The following is a 12,116-nucleotide window of genomic DNA, read 5'->3' on the forward strand; positions in this document are numbered from 1 at the left end:
CTGTCGCGTTTCCGAGAAGTGCGTGAGCGTGGAAATGGTAGCAAGATGGCGGCGTTGAAGGAGGAGCAGTGTTACGGACTGTCTTGTGGAAGAGTGAGCAATGGCAGCAATATCTCAGTCTTTCACGTTAAACTTACTGACAGTGCTTTGAGAGCGCTGGAAGACTATCAGAGCAGTAAGGTAACGGCTGCCCTTCTGTTTCTGACCGTCATCTCTGCCTGCTTTTCTTTCTCTCTTTCTGTGAGCGGAGTAAATATTGTTTCCTGCTGCAGTACCTTCCAGCTTTTTATTAGAGCTAACGTTAGCCTAGCTAGACAGGGTAGCTCTGATGATCCGTCAGCCAGCTCCAGGCTGTTAGCAAGCGACAGGTATGTGCTGACAGAAGACTCATTAACCACAACACCTCGCTAGCTAACCAGCTTTACTCAGTAGCACCATGGTGCTGGGGGTTTAACCGACCACTCAAGTTATTTCCAAGAAAATGACCATGAGGGAATAGCAGGACAGAAAGAAAGAGAGGCTCACATTCAGCACAAACCAAACTGTACATGCTAATAAACATGTAAGCTTGTTTAGCAAGCTAACGCCTCAAGTTTGTAAATTGAGCTCACTGCTAATCTTTCTTCTAATGGTGTCTGAGCTTTAGTTTTTAAACCCTGACCCAAACTGTTTACCTCAGCTCAAGAAACTTCCCTGATGGATGGATTTATAGCTTTGGCCTGCTTCTTTCTGTTTCTGTGTGAAAGTGTTTTTACCTTCTACATGTTTATTACACGACTTCAGTTCTTCTAACACAAACTAAATCAAGACTGTTATTCAGGAATGTGTCTAATCAATTACAGTGTTTCAATGCCACCATTTTAAAACCACAGTAAGAAGCAAGGGATGGAAAGCAAACAAAATATCTAGCCACTAGAGAGAGAGAGAGAGAGAGATTAGTTGTTTTTATTTCTGGCAGAAGTCCTAATGAACAGCAGTGTAGCCGTGGTTCATATGGAGTTTTGTTCAAATCAGAGCTTTCCCAATGAGCTATAGGTATGTTCTGTGTCTCCGCTGGATTGAGTCACGCCTGCTAATGTCATATCGAGTGAACAGTTTATGTCAAGGGTGGATGAAGCACATGACATCATGAGATATCGACGTGGATGAGTAAGTGAACATGTTTTCCAGGTTTACACAAATCCCCGTGTTCACAGATCGGCGTGGTAATAAATCCATCCAATAATGATGACAATAACAACAACCAGAAGATTATAATCCGGATTAATCTGTCTACTCTTTGTAGATTATTCATCGCAGTTATTCGAAACCGTATTGTTCGTGTCATCAATTCGTTTTTTTACTTTATAAACCTTTCAAATGTTTGGGTCCGAGCTCCGCGCCGGGTGCTGTGACGTGTAATAATTTGGGTCTGAGCGTCGCGCCGTGTGCTGTGACATGTAATAATTTGGGTCTGAGCGTCGCGCCGTGTGCTGTGACATGTAATAATTTGGGTCTGAGCGTCACGCCGTGTGCTGTGACGTGTAATCATGAGCTCCGCACCGTGCCGTGTGCTGTGACGTGTAATAATTTGGGTCCGAGCGCCACGCCGTGTGCTGTGACGTGTAATAATTTGGGTCCGAGCGCCACGCCGTGTGCTGTGACGTGTAATAATTTGGGTCCGAGCGCCACGCCGTGTGCTGTGACGTGTAATCATTTGGGTCCGAGCGCCACGCCGTGTGCTGTGACGTGTAATAATTTGGGTCCGAGCGCCACGCCGTGTGCTGTGACGTGTAATAATTTGGGTCCGAGCGCCACGCCGTGTGCTGTGACGTGTAATCATTTGGGTCCGAGCGCCACGCCGTGTGCTGTGACGTGTAATCATTTGGGTCCGAGCGCCACGCCGTGTGCTGTGACGTGTAATAATTTGGGTCCGAGCGCCACGCCGTGTGCTGTGACGTGTAATAATTTGGGTCCGAGCGCCACGCCGTGTGCTGTGACGTGTAATAATTTGGGTCCGAGCGCCACGCCGTGTGCTGTGACGTGTAATAATTTGGGTCCGAGCGCCACGCCGTGTGCTGTGACGTGTAATCATTTGGGTCCGAGCGCCACGCCGTGTGCTGTGACGTGTAATCATTTGGGTCCGAGCGCCACGCCGTGTGCTGTGACGTGTAATCATTTGGGTCCGAGCGCCGCGCCGTGTGCTGTGACGTGTAATAATTTGGGTTTGAGTGTCGCGCCGTGTGCTGTGACGTGTAATAATTTGGGTTTGAGTGTCGCGCCGTGTGCTGTGACGTGTAATCATTTGGGTCCGAGCGCCGCGCCGTGTGCTGTGACGTGTAATAATTTGGGTTTGAGTGTCGCGCCGTGTGCTGTGACGTGTAATCATGAGCTCCGCGCCGTGCCGTGTGCTGTGACGTGTAATCATTTGGGTCCGAGCGCCGCGCCGTGTGCTGTGACGTGTAATAATTTGGGTTTGAGTGTCGCGCCGTGTGCTGTGACGTGTAATCATGAGCTCCGCGCCGTGCCGTGTGCTGTGACGTGTAATCATTTGGGTCCGAGCGTCACGCCGTGTGCTGTGACGTGTAATTAAACAGCAGGGCTGGGCGATGTGACACAAATATCATGTCACGATACTTGAGGACGTTTCTACGATATGCGATGCGTCTCACGATATATAATTTATATAAACAAAAAAAAGTTAAACTGAGTAATGCCTACGAAGACAAAAGATTATTAGTATTTTTTTTTTAATCCATCAAATCGACAGCATCCGTTCAATACCATTTAATTTGTAATTATCAAAAACGTTAAAAACAACAAATCACCGTACCAACAATATCTTAGAAAAGTGTATCGCATAATCATTATCACAATATTGCTGTTATAACGATATATCGCCCAGCCCTACAAAACGGTAGGATAATGTGTAAAATGAGCATGTTACAAGTATCCGTTATACCTGTTTAATGTACGGATGGGCGATATGGACTGAAAACTATATCACAATATTTTCTGGTGTTCATTGCGCTAACGATTTCAGTGATGATATAAATATATTGCCATGCTCCACTGTTTTCAGCTAGAAGTGATAGCTGTGATCTTGAGAGCATCAGAAACACAAACACTGATCTAAAAATAAAACTGATTTCCTGTAACCAAACCAGTTCCAGATTGTAGAGGTCGTTCCTCGTTTAGTGATGAACTCCTCCTCGGCTTCGCGTCCGCCTTCCGCTATACTTGTTTTCGCTCTGCACGTGAGCTGAGAACGGGTGGTAGGCTGTCGCACACAAACACGTCATCAACTAGGCTTCGTTGTTATTATCGCGGGAAGACTGGTTCTTGTCATGGGGAGAATTTCCACCGGTATGTCGCAAACCATGAGATCTCGCCCATCCCTCGTTTAAAGGAATGGTTTAATCCAACAAAACCTGCCAGTTATTCTCTTTATAGTCCCAAAGTAGTCGATCGTCTGGGATGTTCGCTTCTTTAGTTTTGTAGTTTGAGTGTAATACCTGGTGGCTGATTAAAAAAAACACTGAATGATGTTACAGAAATCATAGAAAACGTGCGTTCTGCATTTTTTTTTTCTTTTTAAATTAGAGCCATTCCAGCAAAACTGCAGCTCCTGACTATTTTTGGATGAATGTTTCAACATCTCTGATAAATATAGTTAACTTGTTTAACGTTAGCCGAGTCTCGCGCGTGCGCGCGCACACACACACACACACACACTCACTCACTCACTCACTCATTCTGGTAGGTTTTATTTCGTATTCTTGAAACATTCTCTGTTTACCCTAACGGAGAGTCAGGACAACTTTTGTGAGCATGTGAGATAGGGGAAGTGGGCGGGGCTTACAGGCCGTGTCAGTTAATATCAGAGAGTTAAAAAAAAAACACCTGCACACGTCATTCCAGATTAATATACCGCTTTTATTGGGGAGAAAGACGGCTCTTTTCACTCGCAATGATGAAATGAAGACGTGAAATGGCGTGGTGTTTTGTCTTCAATGTACGAGCATTCAGGAAGTATCTCTGCTTCTGTTCACCACAGAGCAGTTTATATATAATTGTATTTAAAATTTATAATGAGCTAATAAATTGTTAGATTTATTTATAGTCCTGAATTCAGTTTCGCAGCATTTCTAATTTTACAAAACTTGACGAAATGCTAGTAGCAAGCAGCTGCAGCCGAATCGTAACCAGTTTCTGGTATTTTCTGCTGTAATGACGTCGCATACGTGTCGTGCTACGTGTGTCTGGCCACGCACAACCCCCCCCCCCCCCCCCTTTTTTTGCCATGTCCGATACAGCTTGTTGTTGTCTCTGTGTTGTTCAGTGGCTTGGTCTGGATCATAGGATAGGAGTGTGTGTCCTTCCATTTCCCAAAGCATGCGTGTGTCTGTGTGATACCGGTTAAATTCAATCCATCACTCATGGGATCATGGGACAGGTGCACATGTGTCCCTCCATTTCCCTCACACCCTCTGCAGTTATCAGCACAGGCTTGGAGAGTGTGTCCATGCATTGTATTTAGACCCCAGACTGCATCCTGACACAGCGTTGTTGGAACCTAACTATGGATTACGTTATAGGAGCTTGTGTACCCCTCCATTTACTTCACACCCACTGGAGCAACCAGTGCTTATAGGGCCAGAGGACCATCAGCTTCCCCACCAAGTCGTTCATTGGGTGCCGTAGTTGTGCTCCGGTTCCAAGGGCTTTACTCATCTGCCGCCACCCACACCCCAGTGAACCTACTTAATTGGTGTTAAGTTATTCTCAGTCTCCTCTGGTCTGGCAGGCCTGTGGCTACCTGGATGCGTGCTAGCTCAATGCAGTTGCCTTGAAGCCTTGCTAGCCTACTGGAGCCTAATGCACCATGGTGCTGCTGGCTTTCACAGAGCCGGAGCTTGTGTTCCCCTCCAAATCTCCTGGAGCCCAAGGATTGCCACCATGCGCCTACTGCCTCGGTATCAACCAAATCAGACCATTCAGTCCAGGAGATGTTTTTAGGTTCTCTTGGAGCATATGGATGTGTTGACATCAGACATAACTCTATCATTTTAGGGCTGAAGACAGACATTAAGGTTCAAGCCCTTCAACAGGGTGCTCACGATTGCTCAGGGTTCAAGCCTGTATGGTAAGTCTGTGGCTGCATCTATGTGACTCTTCCAAACAGACCATGAACCAACATTATTGCTCAGCTCCAGACTTGGTAGAGTTCACGGTAGTCTCCAGAACACTTTGACGGGCACCCTTAAAATGGTGGCAACCTGAATACAGTTACCAGTAACCCCGGACGTGCTTTTCTGCTCATGTGCCACCACATTGCCATGATGACAGACATGGCTTATTTTATAATTTATCACAATTGCTAATTATAGGGCTGAATATATACAAGGATTACGTTAGTATCTGTCTACGTCGCAGGTCTTGGTGGTCGTCGGTGTTACGCTCTTGAGGTACGCCACCACACTGCCAAGTGCAGACACACTAAAAACTTGCTAGCTAAAACGTTTGTTTTTTTTCCATGCTTCTGACATGCATGGATACTTGTTTCATTACTTTACTGTTAACAGTGGCTTGTTCCACATGGTATTGTGCCTTAAATAATTAAATAGCACATTCATGTCATCACAGCTCTTACTGCTGTGTGACATCCACCTGAAATGCACAGGCGTGCCACACTTACCAGTTTAATTGTCCTTATTCCTCTAATGTAAATAAATGTAACGAGTTTATTAGCTGTAATTTACGCTCATTATAAAATAGTTGAATAGGAAACTCACGTTACGAGATACGACACGGTGTCTGCAGCTTTAAGATTGACAAAAATAAACTGTGTTCGACACATATCTAAATAGTCTGACTCCTCAGTAATCCTCAGCCTAGAACTATTCCTTTGGATTTGAGCAGTGGCCAAGCCGTGTGTTGAATGCCCTGGTGCTGGGTCAGAGAACTGGCTTTTTGACTTCTGGCGTTGTTCACATACTGGCTTACATATCTTAATGTACATTTGGAGCATTAAAAGCAGTGTCTATTAGACGGAATGTCGGCGCCGAGACATCCCTGTCCGTCTGGATTCCAAGTCGATCTGTAACATGTTTAGCGATGTTAAACACACTGACGAGTTGTGTTTCTCTGTAAAACTTTTCGCTATCATTGTTGTATTCTAGAAAATCCAGAAGTCTGGTACTCAAAACAGACTCTTCCGTAGGTTTAAGGGCTTCGAGGTTTTTAAAATTCAAAACACTTTCCTAGGAAAGTAAGTATAATCGAGTCTTTAGGGGGCGTGGCTGGCCACCAGCTCGGTTCGTCTACTTAGCATCCTAGTAGATGACTAGCCCAGCCCCTAAACAAGTAAATTTAAAGGTTACAATCGGACTCATCATTCAAGAACAAGATCCAGTTGTTCCAGATGCTTGTACAGCGTGTTGTGGTGGTGTACTATAGTGCTAATAAACCATCTGATCGTCCTTTATAGATGAAAATGATCTTTTGGCATAAACGTGCTTGCATCGTGTCTGCTCTGCAGTGGGAATGGTGGAAGACTTTGCTGAATGAATGAGTTCCTGCTTTAGGAAGTCTCTTACTATATAGGTAATATAAATATCATATAAATAAAATATACATACCAGATGAAACGTACAATGTGTCATATCATTACAGCCTTAGGATTTATGTAAGTCTAAAATAAGTCAACTTTAGCAGCCCTTGACTCCCTCATTTGCACTGTCTTGAATTTGTTGCTCGGTGTAGTGCGCGAGTGTTTCATGTGTCCTGTTGTTAAAGAGGATTTGCCGGTGAATTTGAAGACCAATTTAACCCTATGAAGTGGAATCGCTTGTTGATCAACAATTTGGACTCCCCAGTTGTCACGCTAAGGCCGAAGTGCAGCCTGTAAGCTCACTCTGGCTGATTGGCGGGTTTTGAATCTTATTCCAGGGTTTGTCTGAGTTATACCCGTTTCCTTTTCTGTATGAAGCCCTGTGCAGTGAGCGCAGGTCAGAAGCCAGCCTCTGTCCCAAGGTTAGCACTCTGCCAGTGTGGTGTGGAACATTCTGGGCTCCAGGCCCAGATAATAGTGATATGTCAGCAACCCATTCAAATGACCAGGCTGAGTATTACATGTTGTCTAGGGTGAGATGAGCGGAGTTCGGTCCTCATTTTGTACACTGCTTGGATATCTGTGATGTCTCTAGTTTATAGTAAAACACTCGATAAATGAATGAACTTCTAGACCTTTTTACTCACAAGACAGGAATTACTAGTTACTTACGGAGCGTACAAGAGTGTCTGTGTTTCAACACCTAGACTCTCCTCGCCCACACCTCGAGGCCTTACCACAGAATCATGTGGTGCTGTTATAGTATTTAGTTATAACATGCCCTAATCAACGGCTTGTGTGTGATGGGGAACCCTGGCAGTTATTCAGTGTTTATAGAACCACAGTTCTACGATATGACTGAAAGTTTGTGGACACCTGAAAATCGCACTCATATGTGCTTGTTGAACATCTCAGTCCAGGTTTATTCCCCTCTTTGCTGTTATAATAACCTCCACTTTCCTGGGAAGGCTTTCCACTAGGATTTGGGGTGTGGCTGTGGGGATTTGTCCTTTCAGCCACAAGGGCGTTAGTGAGGTCAGGCACTGATGTAGGGTGCGGAGGTCTGGGGTTCAGTTTAATCCCGAAGGTGTTCAGTAGGGTTGAGGTCAGGATTCTTCCACTCCAACCTCGGACATCTTCATGGACCTCCCTGTGAACCCTGTGCTCAGGGGCGTCGTCATGCTGGAACATTTTTGGGCCCTTAGATCCAGTGAAGGGAATTCATTTTAATCGCATTAGAATGATCACGTTTATAATTGTTATAATGAAATGAAATTTGAATTTGAAGAAGTATATTTTAAATTTCGGGTAACTATTTATTAGGGATGCTACCGAAAATGGTCAAAACCATCTCTTTCAGTTTTTAGCTGAAAGAGGGGGGGGGGGGGAAAGACAAAGACCTGAAAGGTTAAATAAGCCTTCAACACACTGTCTAATCTAATGTCCTACAAATAAGGTCTTGAGAAGCAAAAAGGTTTTGTTTGCTGCTGCAACATCTCACGGGTTTTCCAGACTGCCACACAGTTTTGTTATTGTTTGCCATGTGTCCTTGTTACATCCCTGCTGAGACTGGGCTGTGGCCTACAGGGAGACCACAGGCTTAGTAACAAGCTGGATATCGGTGTTAAAAAAAGGGGCTGGTTAGGTGGAGCTGGAAGAGACTAAACAAGTTATTAATAGCGTTTGTTATTAACCATGTTAAAGATTATGTACATGTTTATAAATTTAAACACATACATGGACAGTACATCTAGTGTCTTGATTGTGAGTAGAGTTGAGGTCAAAAGTTTACATATACCTAGGCTAAATATATTCTGTCTCAGTTTTTACATATTCTCACACTTCTCTCGGAAAGTCGTTTAGGGTATCTACTTTATTCAGATCATCTGTAATAAAACCGTCCATTAGAGACGGATTTATTTCAGGTTTAATTCACCATATCGGAATTCCGGTGTGTCAAAAGTTTACATACACAACGTTGACCGTCTCTTTAAACAGTCTGGAAGACTCCAGCAATTGATGTAATGACTTTTGGAAGCTTCTGATTGGCCAATTATCATAATTAGGAGTTAATTGGGAGCACACCTGTGGCTGTAAAAGGGCAGACCCTTGTTACAATGGGAAAGTCCAAGCTACCCTCAGTAACAAAACTATGGACCTTCACAAGTCCGTCTCCTAATTAGGAGCAATTGTCAAACAAGTGATGGTCTCATGAGCATCTGTACAAACAATTGTATGCATGTAAGTACTTTGGGGCCACATGGGCACTGCATCGTTCAGGAAGGAGGCACAAATGAACTCCCAGTGATGAAAGTAAAGGTTCAACTCAACCCCAAGACAATAACGAAGGAACTGGTTGGAGTTGGAGGCCTCAGGTACAAAAATATGTACATCGCTATGGCCTGAAGGGCTGTCCCATAAGGAAGAAGCCCATACTCCAAGGCCAGCAACAACAACAACAACAATTTTTTAAATATCCCAGACTGCAGTTTGCAGGTGATCACCAGCCTTTTGCAGGAGTGTTCTCTGGTCAGACGAAACAAAAAGATGTAACTGTTTGGCCGTAACGATCAGCGCTACGTATGGAGGAAAAAGGGTGAGGCTTTTAATCATTCTGACTGTGAAGTTTGGTAGTGGCAGCATCATGTTGTTAGGGTGGTGGGGTTTTTTTTCTGGAAAGTTGACTGGTGTGCTTCAGAAAATAGATGTCACCATGAGGAAGGAGGATTATCTAGAAATACTGAAGCAAAACACTTGACGGCTAACTAAACCGACCTGGGTGGGAACACGCCTGGCAACAAAGAAAAGAATAAAAACTTCTAGAGCCGTAACAATACAGTGGATCGTACTGCTTCCTTCGATACGAAACAGTCAATTCAGTACATCAGCATATCGAACAATACGCTCAGTGCTACTTAATGGAGCAGGCTGTTAATCATGACGCACCACTTATATTACGTAAGGTATAATAAAGTTAATCAAACTCTCGCTCCCTCCTCTGAAAGATTTAACTTCCTCTTCATCTTGTATCAGAGAAGGCTACACCCTTCTCCTAACCCTGCTGCTTTCCCTTAGCACGTCTGCTAGCATAGTAGCATACTAGTATATCAAATCCTACGTCCAGCAGCAAGCAGAAGCCGGAAAATTCCTCCAAATCTTCGATTACTGCAAAGTTCTGGTGAAGTCCTTGAGGCACTTCAGGTTCCTGATAAATTACAACGCTTGCAGCCGGCGAGTCGTGGACCGAGACGTTCAAGTGTGCCAAAATCTGCAAACATGCTGGCGCTAATACCGCAAACATCCGGCTGTATGTATATGTCACCGCGGCTAACAGCGGGATAACTCGTGCTCCATGCTTCATTCATGACCCTTTTGAGAGAGATGCTGATGCAGATGGGAGTCCTCTCATCCTGGAGGCATCTCTGCATCTGATTGGCCCAAAGTAATCAGTAATGAAGACTAACGCTTTTTATTTTGCTTTAATGGACAGTTAACCCTTCATCATTTTTCATGGAGTGCATCGAGGTCCCGCTCTGCTGGTTTAGAGTTTGTTTATTTCTTTTCATAAGCTCCCCTGTAGACATCGCAGCCTCGACCCATCATTAAGATAGGATTTTCCAAGCAGTTTCCACCGTGGTGTGTTCTCAGTTAATCAGCGATTTCAGCTGCCAGCTTATCCACATGAGTGAATTTTAGGAACTGCTGCTTCCTTATAGTGTAACATGATATGCAAAATGATAAATATGTGCATTTTGTTGCACTGGTTTATTTACGTTCGTCGTGAACAGCGCAGCCGAATGTTATTTGCGTGGTTGTGTGCGGTTTGATGCATTCTCTTCTGTGCAAATAAAACAGCCTAAAAATAGCAACATCCTCCTTGTAACTGTGGAAAACATGACCAGTCCACTACGTTTATCGAAGCAAAGGTCGACTGTTTAGTATGTGTTGCTCGCCTAGCTTTGTCTTTCTAATCTAACGTGAAGTCAGTTTTGAGTTCGAGAGTTGAATGTGTCAGTGTAGATTTGATATCGGTTGAGTTTCCTCCGCTTTTCCAAGACCGTTTAATACCTTCTGACTGTCCCAAAAGCTTTTTTTTTTATCATGCTCCTAATGTAATGCACCTGGTTTATAATCTTTCATGTCTTTTCTCAGGGTCTTTCTGCTCAACCACTAATACGATTCACTGGAAATCAAGGGGTAAGTGTTTCACGTCTTCTCTTCAGAATTATTTACATTAGAAATGTCCCTGTGTTCGAAATGTGATCAAACCTGAAACCTTGCTTTGCTTTGGAAATAAGTCGGCCATTACGACGTTAAGTCACAGCCTCACTTTCACGATCAGGAATTCCCCTTACAGAAAGGTTCATCGAAGGTGAAAGGAAGCTTCGCAGAGTGTTGGCACATTTACCGTCGTATACAGACGTGTTTGTGGCGCGCGCCGTCACTGGACGACGGGATAAATATCACATGTAATGAATTACTCGTTTTCTCATCATGCTTCTATATCTGTCAAAATGACCTTTATAGTAAAGCACAAGCACGGGGCTGGACCAGATAAGGTATTACAGAGAGAAGAATAATGTGTGTGTTCGTTCAGCTTCTGTTCCTCCTACAGCAGTGACGCACTCACTCGAGAGCCGTTAGAATTCATTTTCTCTCGTTTTCTTCAACTTTAAAGTGCTGTGCAGAGACACTGGTTATGAAGTAGGGTGTCACCTCAATACTACATGACAGTCCCTAATATACCTGTACCTCAACCTGATCCAGTGCTCATGTTAATGCCACTGACACACAGTCCAGGAAACCTCAGTGTTGTCTGGAGAGAAGTTTTTTTTGGGGGTTGTTTTCTTTTCTTTTATGGTTTTAAGAAGTTAAAACATTTCCACTCCACATGTTCATCACTGCAGTTTCATCACTGTGTGTTTGCCCTGAGTCATCTCCTGTCTGATTAACTTGGCTCGTACTGGACCTGCTTCCGGTTGCTGAAGCTTGCTGTTACACACTTTGAAAAGCTTTTTTTAAAATTTATTCATTTGGTTCTTTCTTATTGGAATATTATAATCACATAGCGATTCTCTAAATATCTATTTCAATAAATCTCAAACTAAAATGTCCTCACCACTGTGCAGGCAGTTGTGGACATCACATTCGTATACGTGAGGATCTCCGTGGTCCTTCTCACACGGTTTCATTTCTGTTCTCCACTCTCAGTGCCATTCTGAGGAAGGCTAGGGGCTGAAATGTTCAGGTTAATCCGTAATTTTATGCAAGTGTTACACTTAGACTCTACGCTTATAGGGATGTTTTTGAAAATGGTTTAAAGAAAAAAGTTTTAGAGGGGTATAGGGTGCAGCGATGCTGAGGAAGGAATAGGAGGAGGCGTGGCCAGATGTATGTAATATATTGTTTTGTACATGTTACTCATTACAGTGTAAAAACATACCACAAGTTGATTACAGGCCGACTGTAGCTGGGGTTTTTTTTAGTTTTGTTTTGTTTGTTGTTGTTTTTTAATTAATTCATT

General features: G+C 43.8%; 1 protein-coding gene across 1 annotated transcript in view; it reads left to right on the top strand.

The window, feature by feature from the left end:
• Nucleotides 1–12,116, top strand: part of ell (elongation factor RNA polymerase II) — a 33,659-nt gene continuing 21,543 nt past the window's right edge. The window contains exons 1-2 of the mRNA XM_053634433.1: nucleotides 1–180; nucleotides 10,745–10,789. Coding sequence (XP_053490408.1) covers nucleotides 46–180; nucleotides 10,745–10,789 — 180 coding nt within the window. The 5' untranslated portion in view covers nucleotides 1–45. The remainder of the gene's footprint in view (nucleotides 181–10,744; nucleotides 10,790–12,116) is intronic.

This window comes from Ictalurus furcatus, chromosome 10, assembly GCF_023375685.1.
Source record: "Ictalurus furcatus strain D&B chromosome 10, Billie_1.0, whole genome shotgun sequence".
Lineage (NCBI taxonomy): Eukaryota > Metazoa > Chordata > Actinopteri > Siluriformes > Ictaluridae > Ictalurus > Ictalurus furcatus.